General features: G+C 41.7%; 1 protein-coding gene across 2 annotated transcripts in view; it reads left to right on the top strand.

Moving 5' to 3' along the window:
• The window catches only part of SULF1 (sulfatase 1), a 102,676-nt gene that overhangs the window by 29,667 nt on the left and 46,288 nt on the right, over window positions 1–26,721 (top strand). The window contains exons 7-11 of one of the 2 annotated variants that reach the window (XM_065397997.1): window positions 15,612–15,762; window positions 17,550–17,725; window positions 18,414–18,542; window positions 18,815–18,871; window positions 19,954–20,083. In XM_065397997.1, the coding sequence (XP_065254069.1) occupies window positions 15,612–15,762; window positions 17,550–17,725; window positions 18,414–18,542; window positions 18,815–18,871; window positions 19,954–20,083 (643 nt within the window). The remainder of the gene's footprint in view (window positions 1–15,611; window positions 15,763–17,549; window positions 17,726–18,413; window positions 18,543–18,814; window positions 18,872–19,953; window positions 20,084–26,721) is intronic. The other variant, XM_065397998.1, reaches the window with a different exon arrangement.

Genomic DNA, 26,721 nt, shown 5'->3' with positions numbered 1-26,721 from the left:
CTATCTGCTGCCAATTTCTTGGCTTTATACCAGCCCCTTCTGTTCCTCTTCAGCTGGGCTCCACCTTCAGTCAGCCTTTCAATCTCTGGCTCTTCCCTAGCTGCAGCCAATCAGGTTAATTATCCTTATTTAACCTGCTCTGCGTTGTGTGGGGTGAACATCCCATCACACATACAGTCTCACATTTGTCAGTAGTGCAAACCAAGCACAAATGTTCATGGCTATATTAGGCAATGGGATAATTCCTGCCTGCTTTCACAAGTACCGGTATTGTAAGTTCAGTTGTTAAGTATGCACTTTAACGGGAAACCAGTTCTTGAGAAGTGTTATAGATATTGGGTTTGGAATTGGTGCTGTTCTTCTGTGTTCTGAAGATACAATAAGAAATTGTTCACAAGTTAATGGGGCAGATTCTCTCTACCCTTTGGCAAAGAGGAGTATAATTTTCACTCTTGGCTATAGCTGGGATTCATTTTAGGGGAGGCTAGGAGGTGATACTGTTAGTTTTGCCCTAGGGATTCTGTTCAGAAGAGAGGCACTACATCAGCACATGTCCCTGTTGGTTTTGTCCTTCCTGTCCCTGGACATTTTAGGATCTGTCCTGGCAGGTAGTGCTGCTTTATTCTGTTTCTGAAGACTTTATGACTGCTTGTGTTTGGAGTCTGGGTTCCTCTGGCTTGCATTGGTGGAACCAATGAAGTAAATAAGTCCCCATGGGTTTAACAGAAGAGGAACATAAAAAACCCTATTTTGTTTTGTAACGCCATTAGAAATGTTACATGAGCTATCTGAATAGGTGAAGCTGTGGATCGTGGTTGTCCATTTGAAAATTTGATTTGCTGTGAGTATTTGTGCCACCTACTCTTCCTATTATCTGTATAGACTAGAAAACTATGAAATCAAAATAGCTTTAATCTGCTAAAATGCTTGTTTTGGAAGCCAGAAAGCATGAATCAGGTGTGTCTCTTCCTGTCTACCTTGGCGGCCTGGATTTCCTGGCATCTTTGTTGTAAAGTGTTCCTTCGCTAGCTGCCACAAGAGAGAGACTTGGGTGGATTGTTTTGTATTTCTTGTGAATGACCGATCAGGTTAAGAGTTCAGTCAGCAGACAAAGAAGTGAGACAAATTGAAGACAAACTGCCAATTTGGGTGCATGAAGCTACTAAATAGCTGGTTTCTATAGCAAAAGCATTAGCAACATGTTCTGACTAAAAGAAAGAAGTTAAGTGTCTCACACAAATATGTGGCTGTCCCTGTGAAAACAGTGCAAGAGCAATAAAATCCCTCCTGCCTGGGTTAGTGTAACTTGAACGTTTAACCCTTGGGTTTTCTTCCTTGGTGGTCAAGCATCATTTGGATCACTTTTGTCTGACCTTGGGTTACAGCCATCTGACCTTCAATTTTGTTTTTAAAATGTAGTTGTGATATCATGTTACTGTAATGCTTATCTCCAGAAAAGAAGGGAAACCAGGTCAAAAACTGCTTGCTGGCTTTGCAAACTGAGCTGGAAGGTTATTCCTAGAGACCAAGAATTAAGTCTATCAGCCACATGCAAGAGGAGATTCTGTTTAATAAGACAGTAGCTTAAACATGCCCTTAAACTATGTATCAGTTCATTGCTGGTAGAGAGTCTGTACTGTTTGTTGTTTAAAATATTAGCTGTTTAAAAAAATAGAGGTATGTTTGATTGGGATTGAGCTATGGGGTCACATGTATGAGCTGCAGCATAGCTGCCATAGCAATATTTCCATTCCTCTTTGATTTCATATTTGTTTTTTTCTTGTGTGTCCTCACCTACTTGATTGAAAGAAGAAAGTCAAATGCGCACAGGTAGAAATTCCCATATTGTTTTTTAATCCTTTCTTGTCAAAAATATATATGGTAATAATGCCAAACAGAAAAGATGGACTTGCGCATAGCTGTCATTTCACAGCCCCCTCCTTCCACTGCCACCATACGAATGAACGCTCACACATTGAATGAAAACACTTAAAAAGACAAGCAAGACTGTGAAATGCTTGCTGTGAATCCTTAGTGCAAATGTTCACTTGTTAACTCCATCATCTTCAATTTAAAGTGAAAATCAAACTCTCTCATATTGGATTCAGTAAAGGATGAAATCTTTTTTATAAGTATGAAGAACACCATCTCTGGGCTCTTGGAATTTTTCCTCATCCATACAGTGTTTGCAGAGTTAAAAGAATTCCTGGAGTGTTGGCTGTTGTTTGTTATCTTTCACCATGTTGGGCTGGTGGTCTTTTCTGAAAATATATCATACTGCCACATCCATCCAGCTATGCTCAAAAAATTGTTTCCAGGGAATAAATCAGTATTGGAAAAGATGAAATACACTAATGTGGGAATATGTGATTCTGCTGGCACAATGGATGTCAACTGTTGGGAAGCTGGGTCGTTAGACTTTAGGAAATACTGTATTTAAATATGAAATTTACAAATACAAGAGATGGCTCTATCTAGGTGTCTCTGTCAGTTAAAGTGGAATCCTATTCCATGGCACCACCTAGCATTAAGGCTCTGACTTAGAGAATACTCCCATGAAAGTCTAAATTCTTAGTTAAAGTAAGGCCACCGTACGCTTCTCTGGCATTTTAAGTCCCTTTTACCCTGCAGCATAGAGTAGTCTTAGAGCAACTGTGAATTAGGCCTGAGATGTTTATAGCACTTCTGAAAGAAAATTAAATTATATGATGTAAACAAACTTTAGAAGTAAAAATCCACATTACCGAAGAATGTCAGAAATGGAAATCCAGAACATTTCGTGTTGTGCTAAATAAAAAATCTCCAGCCTGACAGGAGGACCACTGCCAGACTCTATGGTTGTCTGTAACTGTAAGAAATCAATTAGTACCCCAAGAATGAGATTAATGGTTTCAGAAAAGCGAAGTGGTATCCAAAGCAGACGTTTTTAGGATTTTCAGACTTTATTTTTTAAAAGTGTAAGGTGCTGAAGTTTATTCACAATATGAGTGCAGCATGAAAAGAAGCAATATAAGCTTCCCCACAACATGCCTCAGATGTTGACCTTCAGGTGTGATCTAGGTCTAGATGTGAGACAATGGTTCATTCTCCTTGCCCATTCAGTCATTGATATGTCTGCTGAGACTGTCAACAACCTGCCAATTATGGTGGTCTTTTTTGTAATGTGGGCTCTTATCCACTAGAAGCTAGAATGGGATCACAAAATTACTTCATATGGGGACAAATGAGTCTCACAAAACTGGATGAGTGGGCAACAAAATGGCAGATGAAATTTAATGTTGATAAATGAAAAGTAATGCACATTGGAAAACATAATCCCAACTATACATATAAAATGATGGGGTCTAAATTAGCTATTACCGCTCAAGAAAGAGATCTTGGAGTCACTGTAGAGCAGGGGTCAGCAGCCTTTCAGAAGTGGTGTGCCAAGTCTTCATTTATTTACTCTAATTTAAGGTTTTGCGTGCCAGTAATACATTTTAACGTTTTTAGAAGGTCTCTTTCTATAAGTCTATAATATATAACTAAATTATTGTTGTATGTAAAGTAAATAAGGTTTTTCAAATGTTTAAGAAACTTCATTTAAAATTAAATTAAAATGCAGAGCCGCCCGGACTGGTGGCCATGACGCGGGCAGTGTGAGTGCCACTGAAAATCAGCTTGTGTGCCGAAGGCAGCACGCGTGCCATAGGTTGCCTACCCCTGCTGTAGATCGTTCTCTGAAAACATCCACTCAATGTGCAGTGGCAGTCAAAAAAGCTAACAAAATGTTGGGAATCATTAAGAAAGGGATAGAAAATAATACAGAAAATATCATATTGCCTCTATATAAATCCATGGTGTGCCCACATCTTGAATACTGCGTGCAGATGTGATCACCCCATCTCAAAAAAGATATATTGGAATAAGAAAAGGTTCAGAAAAGGGCAACAAAAATGATTAGGGGTATGGAACAGCTTCCATATGAGGAGAGATTAATAAGACTGGGACTTTTCAGCTTGGAAAAGAGACGACTAATGGGGGATATGATAGAAGTCTATAAAATCATGACTGGTTTGGAGAAAGTAAATAAGGAAGTGTTATTTACTCCTTCTCATAACATAAGAACTAGGGGATCACCAAATGAAATTAATAGGCAGCAGGTTTAAAACAAACAAGAGGAAGTATTTCTTCACACAACGCCAAGTCAACCTGTGGAACTCTTTGCCAGAGGATGTTCTGAAGGCCAAAACTATAACAGGGTTCAAAAAAGAACTAGATAAATTCATGGAGGATAGGTCCCTTAATGGCTATTAGCCAGGATGGGCAGGGATAGTGTCCCTAGCCTCTGGTTTGCCAGAAGCTGGTAATGGGGGACAGGGGATGGATCACTTGATGGTTACCCTGTTCTGTTCATTCCCTCTGGGGCACCCGGCATTGGCCACTGTCGGAAGACAGGATACTGAGCTAGATGGACCTTTGGTCTGACCCAGTATGGCTGTTCTTATGTTCAGATTTCAATGGCTTTTGTCACTACTACTCTGAGGCCTATTTGAACTGGTGACCTAGACATGAATAACGTGATCATCCAGTTCACTAGAAACATCATTTAAAAAATAGGAGTGGAGTAAGAATGTTGACATAAATTTAATGGTTGGGGTTTGTTTATTTATCTCCATAACTCTCTAGCCCTCTTGCAGCAGAAATAAGACTTTCTAAAGTAAAAAGGCAATTATGTTCAATGGGTATAAACTTCTCTATGCTGTATGCTAAGGAACTCAGTGTGATGGGTACCCCCCACCTTCCAGGGTGACACCTGAAGTACTGGGGTGCCACTGAGGCCGCCTATTCCACCAGCCTGGGCTCCCTCACCCTGTCCTGCTAAGCTAGGCCCTCGAGCCTCCTCTAGCGCACACACAGGAAGGGACCAACCCAGCTGCAGAAAAACACAGACACTGAGATCAGCTCTGTGTGGGAGGACTCAGCACGGGAATTGCCCAGCACTCAAGTGCACACCCCCTCTGGAGTGTAAACCCAAAATTGTATTGTCTTGCACTGCACAGAGATCTGTACAGCGTAAACTCATGAAAATCTCCCCCGCCCTCAATGTGGAGAAAGGTATGCACAGCTTTTTGCCCCCCAGTTATGATTTGCACAAACTGGTTTATAGAAAACAAAATCAAGTTTATTAACTACAAAAGATTGATTTTAAATGATTATAAAGGATAGCAAACAGATCAAAGTAGATTACTGAGCAAATAAAACAAACATGCAAACTAAACTTAATACACTAAAGAAACTGGCTACAAGTAATAATTTCTCACCCTAAATGCTGTTTTAAGCAGGTTGCAGAGTTTCTTGTAGAGAAACTGCTCTTGCTTGCAGCTTAGAACTTCAGATATTCCTTTCACAGGCCAGACACCTTCTAGCCTGGGTCCAGTCCTTTCTTCCCCAGATCAGTCTTAGGTGTTTTCAGCAGTCAACTTGGGCGGGGATTCAGTGAAGAACCGATGACTTAGATTAACTCACTTCCCTGCCTTAAATAGGATTTACGTATGGCGGGAATCCTTTGTTTTCCAGTTTGGTCCCTACTCCCTATTAGTGGAAAAATACAAGTAGGCCAAGATGGGGTTCAGTACCAGGTGACATGATCAAATGACCCGGCAGTGTCAAAGCAATAACCCAGGAAGCTTCTCAGGAAGGTGGGAGATTAGCATCTTCAGAGTCCTATTGCTTTCCCTAATGGCCCATCCAAACTGGTGGCATTCATCTGGTGGGTGTTCCCCAGCTGTAAAAACAGTTGTAATTGTTACATATTCCTAACTTCAGATACAGAAATGATACATACATACAAATAAAATAATCATAGTAAGTAAATCATAACCTTTCCAATGATACATGATCCATCTTGCATAAAACATATCTTAGTTATTCCATATTCATATTATAACAATATCTCTATGAAGAATATGGGGCGTATTGTCACACTCCGGTTATGTTAAGCTTTGGCAATCAAACTTTCAGACTTCATACACCCAGCTAAGTAAATTTTCCCGTTTTTAAAAGAGGAAGCAAGAGGGGACAAATGAAACTGGAGATGGACTAAGGAAATGCAAATTCATATGAATGCTAACTCTGGAGTCAAGAGTCTGTTTCAGACTTTTAATTTACCCGAACCTTGGCCTCCAGTTCACTAAGGGCAATGTCTATATGGCAACTGTACATGGAATTCTAGCACTTTTCTCGGTTGAGGCCTCTAGGCACTACCATAATAAAAATAAATAATGAATTATGAGGTATACAATTTAGTTGTAGCTGTATTGACCCATGTCACTAGCTGGCCAAATATAGAAGAGTGCTGTATGTTGCCAACCATAGCTCCATATTGGCAATGTCATGAAAGTTGAGACTAGTTTGCTGGCATCGTTTTGCCATTGAGAAGGCTAGTATTCACCCCAGCTCTGTTTTAGGGGAGGTTTTCAAGGTTGGTCATGCTGCTTATGTGCATGTAAATCTGTTGTTTGTTGTTCATCAGTGTCAAGTAACTTGTTAATGTAATAAAAGTGCATAACAGAAATTAGGGCACAATGCACCAGCTCTTATCATCTAAACCCCCCCATTGAGGGGAGATAGCTTGTTTTCCCCCGTTGTAGTTCGAAAGAATGGTAGCAATGCTAAATGTCCAACTTCTTTCCTGCCCTTGAAATATCTATGTGTATCTATGCGTATTCTCTTATGTCCTTCATTTGATGTTCCTGCTGTATATCCTGTGAAAGGAGGTTCAATCACGGATAGAATCTGGAACTTAATGTACTTGATGTCTGATGCATCTTGGCGATTTGAGAGGATGTTTTTCTATTTCCAGCAGTATCTGTAACGTTTATAATTATTTATTGAGCAATCAAAACTTTGTTAGGCACTAGGGTTGCCAACTTTCTAATTTCTGAAAACTGGACACTACAGCAGGAGTGCCGGAACCTCCCCCTGCTCCGTCTCTTCCCCCAAAGCCCTGCCCCCAGCTCGCTCCTCGCCACCCCTCCCCTGTCACTCGCCGCTCTCCCCTCTCCTCCTTCCTTGTCGCTCCATCCTCTCCACCTCCCTCCCGTCACCAGCTGGCCTCACTCTGCTCTGGGGCTGAGATGAGAACTGCAGCCCCTGACACGGAGCCTGCCTGTCCACGAGATGCAGGTAGGAGGCAGTCCCGGCTGAGCAGGGGCTGCTGCAGGTTGATGACCCGTCCCGTCCCCACCCTCCCACCCCCTGCAGTAACCATACTTTTGGTGTCTGGTCAGTACATCTGACCGGACACTGTACAGGTTCCCTTTTGTCTAGACTTTCTGGTCAAAAACTGGACACATGGCAACTAGGGTAAAGTGATTTAAAAAAAATAATTGCGATTAATCGAGTGATTAAAAAAAATAATCTTGATTAATCACACCGTTAAAAAATAATAGAATATCATTTATTTAAATATTTTTGGTGTTTTCTACATTTTCAAATATATTGATTTCAATTACAATGCAGAATACAAAGTGTACAGTGCTCACTTTATATTATTATTTTTTATTACAAACGTTTGCACTGTAAAAAACAAAAGAAATAGTATTTTTCAATTCACCTAATCCAATTACTGTAGTGCAATCTCTTTATCATGAAAGTTGAACTTACAAATGTAGAATTATGTACAAAAAAATAACTGCACTCAAAAATAAAACAATGTAAAACTTTAGAGCCTATAGGTCCACTCAGTCCTACTTCTTGTTCAGCCAATCACTCAGACAAACAAGTTTGTTTACATTTGCAGGAGATAATGTTGCCTGCTTCTTGTTTACAATGTCACTTGAAAGTGAGAACAGGTGTTCCCATGACACTGTTGTAGCCGGTGTCGCAAGATATTTATGTGCCAGATGCGCTAAAGATTCATATGTCCCTTCATGCTTCAACCACCATTCCAGAGGACATGCGTCTATGCCGATGACGGGTTCTGCTCGATAATGATCCAAAGCAGTGCAGACCGACCACATTCATTTTCATCATCTGAATCAGATGCCACCAGCAGAAGGCTGATTTTATCTTTGGTGGTTCGCATTCTGTAGTTTCCGAATCAGAGTGTTTCTCTTTTAAGATTTCTGAAAGCATGATCCATGCCTCATCCCTCTCAGATTTTGGACGGCACTTCAGATTCTTAAAGCTTGGGTCGAGTGCTGTAGCTATCTTTAGAAATCTCACATTGGTACCTTCTTTGCATTTTGTCAAATCTGCAGTGAAAGTGTTCTTAAAATGAACAACATGTGCTGGGTCATCATCCGAGACTGCTATAACATGAAATATACGGCAGAATGCGGGTAAAACAAAGCAGGGGACATACAATTCTCCCCCAAGGAGTTCTGTCACAAATTTAATTGACTTTTTTTTTTTAACAAGCGTCATCAGCCTGGAAGCATGTCCTCTGGAATGGTGGCCGAAGCAAGTAGGGGCATACAAATGTTTAGCATATCTGGCACGTAAATACCTTGCAATGCCAGCTACAAAAGTGCCATGTGAATACCTGTTTTCACTTTCAGATGATATTGTAAATAAGAAGTGGGCAGCATTATCTCCCGTAAATGTAAACAAACTTGTTACTCTTAGCAATTGGCTGAACAAGAAGTAGGACTGAGTGGACTTGTAGGCTCTAAAGTTTTACATTGTTTTGTTTTTGAATGAAGTTATGTAACCAAAAAAAAAATCTACATTTGTAAGTTGCACTTTTACGATAAAGAGATTGCACTACAGTGCTTGTACGAGGTGAATTGAAAAATACTGTTTCTTTTGTTTATCATTTTTACAGTGCAAACATTTGTAATCTAAAATAATATAAAGTGAGCAATGTTCACTGTATTCTGTGTTGTAATAGAAATCAATATATTTGAAAATGTAAAAAAAATCCAAAAATATTTAATAAATTTCAATTGGTATTTTATTGTTTAACAGTGAAATTAAAAGTGTGATTAATTGCAAATAATTTTTTGAGTTAATCACATGAGTTAACTGCAATTAAGCGCCAGCCCTACTGGCAACCCTATGGCACCTCAGAAACTGAATAAAACCATTCCCTGCCTGAAAGAACTTAGAATCTAAATATACAAGAAGATACAATAAATGAGAGCAACCAAAAATGGGTAATAGGGAAAGAGGGAAGGCTGCACAAAGTTCAGAAATATAAGGTTATATAGTAGGGTTACCATATTTTAATTTTAAAAAAAGGAGGACACTCCACGGGACCCCGGCCCCGCCCCAACTCCGCCCCTTCCCCGCCCCTGCTCCTTCCCCAAAGTCCCCGCCCCAACTCTGCCCCTTCCCCTGAACGCTCCGCCCCCTCCTCCTCCCCCTCCCCTGCTTCCTGCGAATCAAATGTTCGCGGGAAGCCTGAAACAGGGAGGCAGCAGGTAAGATGGGGCTGGGGCTGGGGATGGGGGCGGCGCGGCGCGGCCCAGTCCGGCCCCCCCCGGCCGAACGGCTCCCTCCGGCGGCCGGCCGACCCAGGCCAAGAGGCTCTGGCCCCGGTGTCTCCCGCCTGGCTCGGCTCGGGCCCTGGGGCACCGGCCCTGGATCCGGCCGAGCACCGCCGGCCCCGGCCCCCGGCCGAGCACCGCTGGTCCCAGCCCGGCCCTGGCCGAGCACCGCCGCCCCCGGCCCCCAGTCGAGCACCGCCACCCCCAGCCCCACAGCCCCTGGCCGAGTACCGCCGGCCCCGGCCCGGCCCCTGGCCGAGCACCGCCGGCCCCGGCCCCCGGCCCCGCACCGCCGGCCCCGGCCGAGCATCGCCGGCTCCGGCCCCAGCCCCCGGCCCCGCACCGCCGGCCCCGGCCCGGCCCTGGCCCCGCACCGCCGGCCCCGGCCCGGCCCCCGGCCGAGCACCGCCGGCCCTGGCCCGGCCCTGGCCCCGCACCGCCGGCCCCAGCCCGGCCCCCGGCCGAGCACCGCTGGCCCCAGCCCCCGGCCCCGCCGGCCCCAGCCCCCGGCCCCGCACCGCCGGCCCCGGCCCGGCCCCGGCCGAACACCGCCGGCCCCGGCCCCCGGCCCCGCACCGCCAGCCCCGGCCCCCGGCCGAGCACCGCCGGCCCCTCCCTCCCTATTTTCCCGGACATGTCTGGCTTTTTGGGATTTCCTCCTGGACGGGGATTTGAGGCCCAAAAAGCCGGACATGTCTGGGAAAATCCGGACGTATGGTAACCCTATTATATAGTTACTTAGGTATCTCATAAAGCTTGTCTAGATGGAGAGTTACTGTGCAGCAAGCCTGAATGTAAATCTACAACTCACCAGCTTGCTGTGTAGTAACTCATCATGTAGCAGAGGTGGTGCTAGCCCTTAGGAGATCCTAAGCAGGAATAATTTTGCCTCCCCCTTGCCACTTATCCATCCCCTAAAAAATACTAATTGCATTATTTCCACAAACCAGAAAATATACCAACACAACACATGCTAATTCTCTTGTTCCCCCCCACATTCAATAAGGGGGATTTGGGGTTACACTAAATCGGGGCCCCGGAGCTGTTTGGGGCCCTAAGCAGTTGCTCAGTCTTCTTATGGCTAGTGCTACCAGTGCCAGGTGGACATTGCTGAAGTTCAGTGAAAGTACCAAAGTGCAGCCGGTACACTGTGGATTCACACTTGGCCCTGCTGTGCAGTAAATCACTTTGTAGATAGGCCCATATTCATGTCACAAGTTAAAATATATATTTCCTTTCCCCTCAATCTATTTTTAAGTTACTTTTTTTATTTGTATTAATGGTTAAATAAAAAATTATAGATTTAAAAATAAAACCTTGACAGGACTAAATCAGGAGTAAGAGGAAAATGTATCAATGCTGTAAATAGACTGTTTTATTAACTCATATAACTCTTTTCCCCTCGCACCCCAAACGGCAGCCAAATGGATGTTTAACCTTTAACTCACAGTATGTATACTATATGTGCAATTTCCATATTGATTGCAGCTACTGTAAAGTTATATATATTTATACCTTTCATGAGGAGATTGCAATCTAAATAGGCTATGCAGTTGGAGGCCCAGATGATGATGGCGCTAATTTAAGGACTTTGGAAATGTGCACATTCAACAGGACTACTCGTGTATGCTTACTCATGTGGTTAAGCATTTGTAAGATCAGGGCCTTAAATAGTGAGTTTTTGTTGTCTTTATGATGGGGTTACCGTTTTTCCTGACATGGGGCAACATTTTTTGTTTAAAAATAGATGTCTGCTTTTCCTCTTTGTTTTTCCATTGGTTAATCTTAAGTAAAGTAATGTGAAGGTTTGTTAATCCATGTCCTCAGAGAATTTTGCTAAGCAATACATTTTAAGGTGCTGTGTATTAAACTGGCCTACAATATTGCAAGCACAATTTTTCTTCCACAGTTAAATGTAGGCTCAAACTTTTGGGTGCAGTTGTCCCTTATATGTTACCCTTTGGACTTCCAACTATGTGATTTGAGGGTCAAATCAAACAGTTAAGCTTTTAAATGGATGTAATAATGGACTAATATAATAAACTAATTGCTCCTACATTTTAATTGGAGGCCATTTATAACAATTCAGGTATGTTTACAGAGTGTCTGTCCATTGTCTCTTCAGTCCACGTGTGCAGTACTCCTAGCCCAGTTACATATGTGTATGAAGTAGAGAGTAAATATCAGTTTTTGATCGCTGTATCTAATAGGGTTTATTAAATAGTAGAGATATTAAGTCTGCAGTGCTGTGCTAGTATTTGCAGTATTTGTGAATTTTTCCATTGTAATACGTAATAACATAAAAAATATGTTTGCTCGTTGCTGAGTGATAAGATGACTCCAAGCTACAGTTAAGTCAGCAGTGCAATGACAGCCTGTTGTGTGGCCAAGAAGGCGAGCCAGCTGCTGAGGTTGGCTTTAAGTCTCCTGTTCCCAGATCCACTGTCAGAAGCATCCTGCTTATAATGGATACTCTTTAACAGCAGCGCTCCAGGGATTAGTGGTACAGTTAAAACCTTTCATAAACACTTTCAAAATGTATTTTTAATCTCTGGGTGAAACAGGAGGTGGTTACAAAATGAGGTGAATTCATCTTCTAGATAATTTGTGGAACAGCACGAGAATTGGCATTCTGTGAAATATGCAATATTGGTGGCTGATGGCGAAACACTAAACAGGGATTTTAAAAGAAGAGGAAACATATATAATGAAGAGACAAGAAAAACTTAGAATTCCCACCATCTACTAAAGCTTCATGTTCAAAGTGAAATAGGCTATAACTACATTACCTGCTGTGCCAGAGTACTCATATGTAGCTCTAGGTTCCCACTCAGGGCACTCCACCATTTTACATCGCCCTACAATGGGTGGAATATTTGTGAGCACTTACTAAAATTAACCAATTAAAGACAGTTTATTATCCCCTCCATTTTGTTGGTCGTCGTTGATTACAGCCCTCAGTGTTGAACTGAGATCTAATAATTCTAAACTTCTTGAATGTCATTGTCTTGCCATAAGTTGCCATGTTTCTAATCTTCCCTTTTTGGGTAAGGTTATTGAGAGTATTATTGTGAAACAATTCAGGTATCTAAAATCCACTGATTTCTTTGATTCCTTTGAGTCTTGCATTCGACCTGCTTATGGCATGGAGACTGAGCTGGATTTTTTGGTTGGTGATCAATGGGCAATAGTCAGGCATCTTAATTGTTTTAGATTTGTCACAATCTTTGACACCACTGAAGGAGATTTTGCTTGCTTGCCTGTTGGCCTTGGCAAGGCTATGCTTGAGTGGCTCTGTGCTTTCCTTTTGGTACTGTCCCAGAGTGGGACATCGGGCAGTTGCTCATTTCAAGGTCACTCTTGTCTGGACTCATACATAGCTGATCAACAAACAATAGATCATTTTAACTTCTATATGGATTAAACCAGGGACAGGGTGATGCGTGTATTTGACATGTTTAAAAAAAGATAATAGAGACCATGAGAAAACACCTTCTTCTTTTGGATAGCTCCCAAATTACATAGAATCACAGGACTGGAAGGGACCTCAAGAGGTCATCTAGTCCAGTACCCTGCACTCATGGCAGGACTAAATATTATCTAGACCATGCAGTGTTTCAAATTGGTATCCATTCCATAGAGAAACTAAGAAACAAGTCATGGAGAATAAACTATCTTCTGACCACTCCAGATCAAAATTGCTCTGGAACACTGGTTGGGCAGTGTGGGAAATTGCTCATTTCTTCAAACTATATATACACTGGGACGACTTTCTTCGCCAGGGCTTTCATTCTAGTATGATTTTTATTATACTTGATGTGAACAGACACTAACATCATGCTTTATTTAATATGTGAAAAATGCCTGCTAATGACTGTATCTCTCTCTACAGTATATATTTCTGCAGTACAGAGAGAGTTATTTGTATTTCTCTCTCTTTAAAGAACTTAGTTGCAGTGTCATTTCTCCCTAAAACTGTCAGAATTGGAAGGGAGTGTGGTTCGTTTATCTGAATCTCTAGCTAAAGAGTTGGCGTGGTGCCAAAAATAGTTGTTCTCTACAGATTGGTAGAGATATGGAAGGAGAGGGAGGAAAAATCTACACATGCAATCTTTTTTCTGATGTTTTACATATGTGCTGTGTGTGTAATGTATGGTTTAAAAAAACCTGCCAACTTAGGTATATTAAACATGTAATAGTTATTTTCATCATATATTTAAACTAGTAAAAATATGCCCATATGTATTCAGTATGTGTAACTGATATAAAATGAATTTGGTTTCACATCACATGCATTTTTTCAATTTAATGATGGATTGATTCAAGATTACATAATGAAATATGTAATATAATAAAATGTGATAATAAGAAATAAGGAAAAGTGAAAGGAAAAGAAAAACAGGGTAAATATTTAAAAATATAAATTAAGGCCCGAGTCTTGCAAATGACTGCATCAGCATAGGGAAAGGGGACTGAGCTCATCAGGAGCAGTGATTAACATGTTGGTAGAATTACTTGTACACGGATTTTGTTTTGTTTCTGTTTTTAATTTTTAAGAGGCAGATGAGTTTGTTGTATATAAAATAGGGCTAATGGGACTAATGAGCTGCTCTGACACACTGGATATTGCATGTTTAATTTTTTCCATACATTCCTTAACAGTGATTTATTTCAGATGGAATATTTGTGTTTCTGTGATTTCCCTCTTACACTTTTAAATTTTACATGCCATCACCCACCAAACAGTTTCTGTCTGTTTCTTGACATTTGTAGGAACTTTGAGAAATCATGCTTTTGATTCTGTAGTATGGGATTTGACCAAGGTAATTATTTAGATTCCATGCTAGGATCTTCTTATGATTCTTATTGTATTGATGCTATAGCTCACCTATACATTGCTATAGGTGTGTATGATACTTTAGAGACAAACCCTGCAGGATTTAGCCCATATATAAATAAATATATTTTTTCATTATAGGTAATAATTGCAAATGTATCTACCATATTGGTTAGGATAGAACTCAAAGCATGTGCGCTTTTCCTGAACATGCCTTTATTTGACGATGGTAGTGAGGTAGTGAGATGATGAAACAAATAAGCACGTCAGTTCTTTGGGGGACATCAAAAACTACAGTTGCTGCTATTCTAATGAAGCAAGAAAAGCTAATGTGTCCCTGTCCCAGTGGGAAAATGTCTTTGTTGTCAGCTTAATTGTAAGTTGATTAATTAAGGGATAAATTCTTCTTGTGAGGCACACTAGCAACCTCCCTTAATAATACAGTACTGGAAGCATAATCCTCTTTGACCTCTGAATTTCATCCTTTAGTTTGCTGACTTTACCTTTTGGCTTGTGCAATGTGAAGGTGCCTGATTACATGGGTTTTTTGTCATTGTGATATGAACCTTTTTAAAGATGTTAGACTTTTAGAGGTCATTGAAGTAAGAGACAACTCCAGGTACATGTTAGAATTTGGCTTTGTGCAAGCTACCTTGCACAGCTGTGCTAATCCTCCTCTTTGACCTACAAATATGGCTAAACTAGTCCTGGCCCACTGCAAAACAGAACTTGTGACCCTGCTCAATTAAACCCAGCTCTGAGTGTGTACTATGAACAAATGACTCATAAGAAGTAAGATGAGATCAAATTAGAGAAATGGGATAACATTTTCAAATGTAACTCATTTTCAAAAATGACTTAAGAGCCTACTTCTCATTGAAAGTCAGTGGGACTTAGGTTCCTAACCCACTTTTGAAAATATGATTAAGCTCCTAAATTACTTAAGGGATTTTACCTATAGTTGTTATAAATGAGAATGCACAGACACACATATACACACCTGTGTGTGTGTATGTATGTATATATTTATATAGATATAGATTTAAAGGGATAGTAAATGCTTATGCTTCAGGGCATAAAACAAACACTAACTGATGGGTATTAGGAAGAAATGTCCCCCTAAAGGCAGGTTATTTTATAACTGTCCACTACAGCCTTCCTTCCACCATGCTCTAAAGGATTGTTGCTTACTATATCAGAAACAGGGTACGGATTAGATGGATCACTGATCAATTCCTTTTTTCCTGTAATTTCTATGATATTGTGTGAAATTCTGCAAATTCCCTCCTTTCTTTTTGCAGAACTCCAAGCTATAACTACGCACCAAACATGGATAAACACTGGATCATGCAGTACACTGGGCCTATGCTGCCTATCCACATGGAATTTACAAATGTCTTACAGCGCAAAAGGCTTCAGACATTGATGTCAGTTGATGACTCCATGGAAAGGGTGAGCAGCTGAAAATGTCAAGGATAAATTGTTTTATTACACAGTTTTGTAACTTGTATACCAAGTCTGATTCCTCTCTCATTTCTACTCACCTTATGCTGGTGAATTCCATTGACTTCAGTGGAATCATTTGTGATTTACCCCATGTAAGTGAGAAGAAAATCATGTTTATATTCCTAAAGTGATAGGTAGGGTTGCCAACTTTCTAATCACACAAAACCGAACACCCCTGCCCCGCCCGACCTCTGGGGTGGGTGGTGCAGGCTCTAGGCTGGGGATGAGGGGTTTGGAGTGTGGGAGGGGGTGTGGGCTCTGGGGTGAGGCTGGGGATGAGGGGTTGGGGTGCAGGAGGAGGCTCTGGGCTTGGGGTGCGGGGTCCCATCGGCGCTTACCGCAGCTCCAAGGAAGTGGCTGCCAGGTCCCTGTGACCTTTAGGCTCATGGGCAGCCAGGTGACTCTGAGTGATGCACGCTGCCTTCATGCCCGCAGGTGCCACCCGCCGCAGTTCCCATTGGTCATGGTTCCCAGCTAATGAAAGCTGCAGAGCCGGCGCTGAGGGTGGGGCAGCACACGACGCCTCCTAGTCCCTGGCCGCCCCAGTGCTTAGGGGCCGCAGGGACCTGGCAGCTGCTTCCGGAGGCAGCGCAGAACCAGGGCAGGTAGGGAGCCTGCCTTAGCCTCAGGTCCCCGCTGCGCTGCAGACTGGACTTTTAATGGCCTGGTCAGCAGTTCTGACCAGAGCCGCCAGGGTCCCTTTTCGACTGGGCATTCCAGTTGAAAACCGGATGCCTGGCAACCCCAGTGATAGGGAACCCAAATCTACCTGTGAAAATACAAGTTACTACAAATTCTCTGACTGGTAATGCTACACAGCTGTTTTGTTGTCCACTTTTTTAACTGGTAGTAGAATAAGTGGCTTTTTAAAGGGGAAAAATTAACGTGTGTCCAGTAAGCTAAAGGATCAGTTTCTCACTGTCAGCCAATAGAGCAAATATATAAAGAAATATTCAAGTTCCTCATCTGTAGAGGGCTATGGCACCTATGTACATACACTCAGACATTACCTCTGCTCCACCCTATTTCCTTCACAGTTCATCCTTCAACTAAGTTCTGGGCATCTGGGTTCACTGAAGTACGGACCAAAAATCAGGTGTTAGACTGTTAGTGTTTGTGAGCATATAGATAATACAGAGGACTGCTAACTACATATAATATAGCACATGAGGTGTTAGGAATAGAACTGTTGACCTTTTGTTCCAAAACCCCTCTACATGACCAAAGGCCTTTCCACTGGTGCTAAAGGAGGGACTCCCTTAACATCTAGTAGCAATAAAATGTACAGCCTCTTTCTAAGCCCCTAACTGAAGGGGAGGAGACGCTTACAAACTAACAACACATTCGAGCAAATCCGAGAATGCATCCGTTGTAGAGCTAGTAACTCACCAAGCACAGTATTACAATGATTATATAGAGATTTGTGGGTAGTGGGGACACAAGTCAAATAGCACCATAAATTGCCAAAGTAAACTTTCTGAAATCCCCCCTGAAGCAAACTCTCATATGTCAAGATGTAGAGCTAGTGGGTGAGTAGCAAAACAACATTTTGTTCAGTTTTCTACAGCATGCTAAGGGCATGATGTGCCAAATTCATCCTTGGCATAACTGTTAGTTTCAATAGTTTCCCCAATGTTACATTTGGCCCGACAGGTTTAAATGAGAAAAACTATAATTATGTAAAAAATGTTTTGCAATATTTGATTCTGAGTTTTTCCTATGCTATCTTTCAGTTATACCATATGCTTGTGGAGACGGGAGAACTGGAGAATACCTACATCATTTACACTGCTGACCATGGTTACCATATTGGGCAGTTTGGACTGGTCAAGGGAAAGTCAATGCCATATGACTTTGATATTCGAGTTCCTTTCTTTATTCGTGGGCCAAGTGTAGAGCCGGGATCAGTGTACGTTCTCCTATGTCTGCAGCACAGCTGCTGTACCTCATTTGAAATGTTTCTAAGCACATCTGATGGTCACTCTAAGTGTCTGGTTTCCTTTCATAAAGAATACTCTGTTAATGCAGGACACTGCCTTAGAAGAACAAAAGCATGTCTGTTAAAATGTGTAATAGAAAATTGTATTATTTATAGCCCTGGATAGTTAGGTTTTGTCCTTTATTTTTAAAAAGCAGTTAGGTTAAAATGAGGACAGCTATTGCTTCTCTTCTGGCTTAGCAGAATGGATTTATTATGAGTGAGATGGGAGTTATAACATGCCTGTTTTAACTCTTTATTTAACTGTACCTTGCTCAGATGCCCTTTATGACAGTATCCAATGATATTGGTCTGTCATTTTCAAAGTCACAGCCCTCTAGAGGGAACTTCTGCACTTAGCACTTATATAGAGCTTTTCACCTTCAAAGAACTCATACACATTTATTATTATTCTAATTCTGAAAGAATGTGAAGGGTTACATATCTTACACAAGATTAGGGTAACCAGATAGCAACTGTGAAAAAACGGGACAGGGGGCGGGGGGTAATAGGCGCCTATATAAGAAAAAGGCCCCCAAAACAGGACTGTCCCTTTAAAAACGGGACATCTGGTCACCCTACACGTGATACAATTCTGACCTTTTCTATTAATTTGCAGAGTGCCTCAGATAGTGCTGAATATTGACCTTGCTCCAACGGTTCTGGATATTGCAGGACTTGACGCGCCTCCAGATATGGATGGCAAGTCTGTCCTAAAACTTCTGGACCTCGAAAAGCCAGGAAACAGGTAGGTCATTGCCATTTCTCAAAGCCAATTCAGCAGCAAACACCTGAGTAAATCAACAGCTGAATGGAAAAGAAATTGTGGCAAAATAAGCTATGTCAAACCCAATGATCACAGCTTTCACATTTCAAAACTGTTTTAAATAGCACATTTATAAAATTGCACGTATACATGAGCCAAGAGGTCATTTAAAAACAAATAAATTGTTAACACTACCGCTACTATTCAAAAACAGTCACAGATGCCAGCAGTAAATATTATTATTTTGCTTTCAGGTTTCGAACAAACAAGAAGACCAAAATTTGGCGTGATACATTTCTGGTGGAAAGAGGGTAATTATTAAAGCTGAGAACGTTTTGGGAAACTTGCCTGGTGGCAAGCTTGCTTGTGCTTGCTCTCTTCTCTTTTTAGTGGTCAGCTAGGCTGTAAAGTCTGCAAGTACACTGACAGGGTTTCTTTGTTCCCCAGCGCAAGCTGTGCAACCGGTGGCTCCTCTTCTTAGCGGTTTCATAAGAGATTTGAGTGGGTGCTTTCCACAGCAACTTTACTGGCCCATCCCTTCCACTTGCCTAGATTTGCTCTTTAACCTCAGACCCACAGCCGTTCACTTGGTCACCTGGCTGATTTTCCCTTCCCATTCCAACACTCTTCTCCAAGTTCTGCTGTTGAGGTGATGGTGCAACATTCTTCTATCAGATAATTTTATAGTTTTCACCTCAGTTAGAAATCCTTCTCCTTTTGATTTAAGTAAAGGAACGGTCCATATGTAAATGAGATTCATAAATATAGCTATTCAACATTTTCTCACACAGTTTATCATTTACATTGCCTTGCCCTTTATTACTGTGAAAATTCTCTGAGTAAAAGTATTACAATAATTCCTTTTATGGCACTTACGACGTGGCAGTCTGTGAAAATAAACTTGTGGGTATGACTACACTAATAATTCCTAAAGAGAAGCAATGACTGCTGGTGTAGGTTTCCAGTATGTCACTTGGACCATTCCTTTACTGCAAAAGCTCCTGTTGCTATATCTCACAAGCACATGAATGTTTTCAACTTAGAACAGGGGTTCTCAAACTTCATTGCACCGCTTCGCCCTTCTGAAAATAAAAATTACCACACGACCCCAGGAGGGGGGTCCGAAGCCTGAGCCTGCCCAAGCCCTGCCACTCTGGACAGGGGGGGCCAAACCCCTGTAACCTGAACCCCACCACCCAGGGCTGAAGTCTAACACCAGCCCTGGCAACCCCATTAAAACGGGGTCGCGACCCACGGTTTGAGAACTACTGTCGTAGAAGATGGCCACCAGATTCTAAATCTTGAATATCATCGCTTTTTAAATGAAATGTATCCCCTTCAACGTTTGAGTGCATTGCCTACAAAAAATTTAACTCTTTTTCCCTTTTGAAAGCAAATTTCTGCGCAAGAAGGAGGAACCCAACAAAAATGCCCAACAGTCTAACCATTTACCAAAATATGAGAGAGTAAAAGAATTATGCCAACAAGCGAGATACCAGACAGCTTGTGAGCAACCAGGACAGGTGAGCAACAAATGATTCCAGAACTGTATACACCCTAATGGAATGTATTTCTGGGAAATATGTGGTGACATACTGCATGAGGTTTATCGGAAATAGGTTAAAGAGACCACATTTGCCTAATGTCTCTATAAGCAAGAAAGTATAAAAATGTCTTGGTGCATTACATTAAATATAGGGTGACTATATTTCCCAAATATTTCCCAGGCCCATGTCAGTGGCCATCCTGGACACCGGGGGGTATCCTTCCCCTCAACCCTCTTGTTCACTATCTTTGAGAGCACTCTGGTGGCATCGGCACGGTATCATTCTCTGGTTCCCAGTAGTGCGGTCGGTACCAACCAGCCAGCAGTCACTCAGGCAGCTTCTCCGCAGCAAGACATAGATCAGCCACCACTTCAAAAGCCAGTGGTGTCCTCTCCCTCTTCTCCAGATGAAGCTATTGAGCCGCCAAGTGATTCTCCACTGCCAGAGGATCACTGAGCTCATCAAGATCTTTTGAGAAGGGTGGCCTCTGTGCTTGACATTCAGGCAGAGGAAATGCATGAAAGCTCTCACAAGTTGGTGAGAAAATGCCATCAGGTCTGTTCTTGGGGAGGTCTCAGCCCAGGCTCGCTGATTAATGCTTTTTTCCTATCCTGGAAGAATTCCCTCCTGTACACCTTCCCTCCAGTTTCTTTGCAACCCAAGTTCTTATTCAAAGTCAAAGAAGATCCTGCTTGCCTCATCCTTATAGCACCAGCATGGCCTTATCAGCACTGGTACTCAACCCTACAAGCCTCCACTGTCTCTCCTGTTGGATCCAGACATCATTTCCCAGGACCACAGTTGCCTGCTCCATCCCAACCTCAGAGCCCTCCATCTGACAACCACCTGCTTCGTGGTTAACACCATTTGAGAGATCCTGTTTAAAGAACATTCTGAAAGTGCTTATGAATAGCAGAAAACCCTCCAGTAGGAGCACTTACCTGGCTAAGTGGAAGTGCTTCAACATTGGGTCCCATCAGAAAGGTGTATCTCCAAAGTGGGCACCCCTGGATCTCGTACTGGATTATCTTCTATATCTAAAACAGAGTTTGGCTATTAGCTCTATAACCGTGCCTTTGGCAGCTATTTCAGCCTTCCACAGAGATAGTAGATCCCTTTTCTCCAACCCCCATTGTCACCAGACTCCTGAAGGGTTTCCTCAACATTGTATGCACATGTGCAAGATCCTATCCCTCCTTGGGGTCTGATCTTGGTCCTAGCAAGATTGATGGGACCACCCTTTGAACTCCTTGCAACTTGCTCTCTGGTGCACTTCTTTATTAAGGTAGCAATTCTAGTGGTCATTACCTTGCCAGAAGGACGGTAGAGTTAAAAGCCCTAGTATCAAACCCTCCCTGTACAGTTTTCCATAGGCATAAGGTTCATCTTAAGGTTTCCTGTTAGCCAGGCAATCTACATACCAATTTTCTTTCTGAAACTCCAGGCTCATAGAGATGAGGAGAGACTACATTTGGTGAAGTGAAAAGGGCTCTAGCTTTCTATCTGGAGCATACTAAGTCTTTTAGGTCTTCTTCTCAGTTGTTTATTGCAATTTTGGACAGACCTAAGGGCAGATCAGTGTCTACTCAAAGGATTTTATCCTTTGTGCATTCATTTATACTACCAGTTGGCTAATATAACCCCAACAGCTAAGCTATTGACACATTCTAGTAGAGTGAAGGCAACATCAGCAGCTGGCGCACGTACCTATCATAAACATTTGTAAAGCAGAAACTTGGTCATCTGTCCACATTTTGCTAGATGGAGCAGGTAGCTAGGTATCAAATAGTACACTTGCACCAGCAGCCGTTCACTAGTGTTTAAAAAAATGGGAGCTGGGTTAAGGAATTAAAAAAAAAAAATGAAGCCCAAAATATTTAATTGATTCTGAATTAACGCAATATATTTAGTGATGATATGGAGGAGGGGGTGTCTCTTGTGACGTGTAGAATTCTGAATGTATTGAATGGAGTTTTACAAGAATATTCCCTATTAATAATAAACATTGAAAATACATTTGTAGGTTTCCCTCAGAAGCCCAGTTATAGCATTCTAGCTAATTATAATCATTGCTTTTAAAAGAAATATTAGCAAACTGTTTTGAATGAGAGTACAAAGCGCTGCTGTGCTTAATTTCCAGTTTCAGTCTGTAGCCACCTGTGATGCTTTATCCAAAGCAGGTAGAGTTCTGTAAAACAAACAGGATGGCACTCACCATAGTTCATACACTGAAAAATAATCCACTCATGCCTTTATTCTTGCCATTCATTGAAACGCACTGTTATAGTACATCTCATTTAATCCCAGATTGGTCTGGAATATGTTTTGACTGGCAAACCATCAAGAGAGTCCTTTGCCACAGTTCTCACCTCACCCATGCTTATAAAATACAGCCACTTTTGAAAGAATATACACAATACAGTCTCCTTGAAAGGCAAGGTTTTCAAGTGTCAAACTATTGCCATTGCAAACAGTGATTAAAACAGGTGGGGGCAAGCTGAACATTTCTACAAAAACGGAGACATCAATGGTCTCATTTAGACCTTTGAACACTAAAGTGTTGAGTTTTAAAATACCAAACTATTTTCCTTGCAATTATTTCATGTGCTTGTTACATCTTATGCCAAACTATGATTTTGTAATAACTTTTGTAATACACATGTGGAAAAGGTAAGATTAAGTGAGTTGATCGAGTGTCAGAACTGCAACATTAGAATCCCTTGCTCTCAGTCCTATCCCTAATCCACTGGAGTAAGCCATCTAGCTGCCCTTCTTTTGATCAGATATCTCATTGGTTGCAGGCACTAGGCTAGAAGGGAGCTTGCAATACCAATGGCATGTAATGCTGCCTCCCACAGCTGTGATTGGTTTGGGCTCCTTTGAATAAGCAAGGATTCTTTAGCCATGGGTTCATGGAGCCCAAAAGCCAGCCCGGAGCTGCTATATGAGGGTCTGTTTGTAACCAAAGATCTTTAGGAAAAAATCAATGACAAACTTTCAGTCCTAATGATTGCCTTACATTTTTAAGGATATCAGCACAAATAAATCAGATAGAAAAATAATAGGCTAACATTAGCCGTGACATTTCTACAGCCTTCAGGAACCCATGGCCTAAGCTAAAGTTAATGAGCCAAATCATTCCTGTGGTAACTCAGTTGACATCTGTATAGTAATACCAGGGACAAATTTGATCCCAGGTCTCCACAGCAGAGTTAACTTGTCCATATTGCATATATAGAACAAAAAGAACCAGGATAAAATACTAAATGCATTCCTTAATAATAATTCTGCTTACAGCAAAAAGTGGCTGGTTTTCAAAGTTAGGTACATGTAATTGAGAGCATATACTAACACGTATCCACATGGTAAGTACACACAAATTGGATGTGGTCACTTACACAAAGCCAGTTACATGCATGACTGACCACAAGGGTGCATAGTTTCCAAATTTTGCACATATTTAATATATCTGTCTATTGGATTTCAAACCCTTTCTCCTCTCCTTCACAGTTTGGGATGTTCAGATGCTGGTTTTTCTTTTGCTTATAAGTGAGCTAGAGGCCTGCTGTGAAATTCAGAGACTGATGAAAGTTCAGACTCCAACCTTTGCCACACTCTCCTCACCTAACTTATTTGGTTGGTCAGATCCAGAGTTTTTGGTCCAGATCCAGGCCAATATATCAATACCATGGGCCAAGTTCTCTGGCCGCACTGCTCCCTTTGCACAGCTTGAACTGTGGAAACTGCCCATATTCCCTCTGCCAGCGTGGGAGAGAATCCAATAATTACAGAACTGGGGTAGCAGGCTCCTTACCTGCCCCTTCCCCACAAACCAAACATAGGGGGCAGAAAGGTGGCATGAGAAGAATATGCTGTGCTCCTGCTGTACCCAGCTGGTGGATGGTTCTTTAGGGTATTGCCATGATAGAAACAGCCAGAGAGTCAGGGTGCATTACCTGGCTCCCTGAAAGCCCCCATATCTGCTGTGCCCACCAGAAGCTAGACACCACAGAGAATCTGAGCCTGTATATTTCCTCTTTATATAGTTTATGAGCTAAATTTGTCTCTGGCTTAACTGGGTGAAAGCCTATGATTATAGTGGAGTTGAACCCAGTTAAATGAGCATTGATTATGACTCTGGGGTTTTTTTTCATTGTAGTGGCTTGAAGTTTTCTTTCAGTCAGTGGTGAATATTTCCAGTGACTATTTTACTACAGTAATTCCATAAGAACACAAGAATGGCCGTACTGAGTCAGACTAATGCTCTGTCTAGCCCAGTATCCTGTCGTCCATCAGGAGCTAGTGCCAGATGCTTCGGATGGAATAAACAGAACAGGGGAATTTATCAAATGATCCATCTCCTATCATCCAGTCACAGCTTCTGGCAGCCAGAAGTTGAGACACCTCAAGCATGGGGTTGCGTCCTAAACATCTGGGCTAATAGCCATTGAGGGACCTATCCCCCATGAATGTACTAATACTTTTTTGAATCGAGTTATACTTTTGGCCTTCAGAACATTCCCTGGCAACTAGTTGACTGTGCGTTGTGAAAAGAAGTACTTCTTTATGTTCCTTATGTTTGTTTTAAACCTGCTGCCTATTGATTTCATTTAGAAACCCCTGTGAAAGGGTAAATAACAATTCCCTAGTCATTTTCTCCACACCATTCATATTCTAGAGCTCTGTCATATCCCAGCATTTTGAATGTATAATTGGGATTATTTTTTCCAGTGTGCATTTATTTACATTTATCAATGTTGAATTTTATCTGCTATTTTGCTGACCAGTCACCCAGTTTTGTGAGATTCCTTTGTAACTCTTCACGATCTGCTTTGGACTTAACTATCTTGGGTAATATAGTATTGTCTTCAAACTTTGCCACCTCACTGTTTACGCACTTTTCCAGATAATTTAGGAATATGTTGAACAGCACAGGTTCCAGCCCAGATCCTTGGGGGACCCTGCTATTTACCTCTCTCCATTCTGAAAACTAACCATTTATTCCTACTCTTTGTTTCCTGTCTTTTAACCAGTTATTGATCCATGAGAGGACGTTCCCTCTTATGCCGTGACTGCTTACTTTGCTTAAGAGCCTTTGGTGAGGGACCTTGTCAAAGGCTTTCTAAAAGTCCAAGTACACTATATCAACTGTATGACCCCTGTCCTCATGCTTTTTGGTACCCTCAAGGAATTCTAATAGATTAATGAGGTAATTCCCTTTACAAAAACCATGTTGATTCTTCCCTAACATACCATGTTCATGTACGTCTCTCAGATAATTCTGCTCCATACTGTTTTCCTGCTACTGAAGTTAGGCTTATCGTCTATAATTGCCAACATCACATCTGGAACCTTTGTTTGAAAAATTGGCATTACATTAACTGTCATCTGGTACAGAGGTTGATTTAACCAATAGGTCACATACCACAGTTAGTAGTTCTGCAATTTCATATTTGAATTCTTGCAGAACTCTTGGGGGAATATCTGGTTCTGGTGACTTCTTATTCAATTGATTCCAAAACCTCATCTACTGACACCTCTATTTGGGATGGTTTCTCAGATTTGTCACCTAAAAAGAATGACTCAGATGTGGGAACCTCCATCACATCCTCTGCAGTGAAGACCAGTGCAAAGAATTCACTTAGCTTCATTGCAACAGCCTTGTCTTCTCTGAGTGCTCCTTTAGCACCATGATCATCCAGTGGAACCACTGACTGTTGGTAGGCTTCCTGCTTCTGACATAATTAAAAAAAAAATGCTGTTGTCAAATTATTTTTTAGCCTGCCTAATTATACTTTTGCACTTTACTTGCCAGAGTTTATGCTCCTTTCTATTTTCCTCAGTAGGATTTGACTTCCAATTTTTAAAGGATGCCTTTTTGCCTCTAACAGCCTCTTTTACTCTGCTGTTTAGCCATATTGGCATTTTTTGGTCCTTTGAGCCTCTATTATGGTGTTTTTAAATAGTTTTCATGAAGCTTCCAGGCATTTCACTTTTGTGACTGTTCCTTTTAATTTCTATGTAACTACATAGGTGCTGGAACTAGGGATTCTGTGCTGCCCACTGCCTGGCTTGAAGTGGTTTCCATCATATACTGGGTTTACAGTTTGGTTCAATGGCTCTCAGCACCTCACTCTACATATTGTTCCAGCCCCCTATGTAACTAGCTTCCTAATTTTTGTGTAGTTCCCCTTTTTGAAGTTAAATCCTACTGTGATAGGTTTCTTTGGTATTTCCCATACATAAACACACACACACACACACACACACACACACACACACTCTCACAAGGATGTTAAATTTAATTATATTACAGTTGTTATTACTGAGCAGTTCATCTATATTCACCTCTTTCATCAGATCCTGTGCTCCATTCAGGATTAAATCAAAAATCGCATCTCCCCTTGTGGGTTCCAGGACTAGCTGCTCCAAGAAGCAGTCACTTAGTGTCTAGATGTTATACCTGCATCCTGTCCTGAGGTGACATATACCCAGTCAGTATGGGGATAGTTGAAATCCCCCATTATTATTGGATTTTCTGTTTTTGTAGCCTCTCTAATCTCCCTGAGCATTTCACAGTCACCATCACCATCTTGATGAGTGATAATATATTC

This window comes from Emys orbicularis, chromosome 2 (assembly GCF_028017835.1).
Source record: "Emys orbicularis isolate rEmyOrb1 chromosome 2, rEmyOrb1.hap1, whole genome shotgun sequence".
NCBI lineage: Eukaryota > Metazoa > Chordata > Testudines > Emydidae > Emys > Emys orbicularis.
Note: the sequence above shows the minus strand (reverse complement) of the source record. Positions and strands in the feature narration are given on the sequence as shown.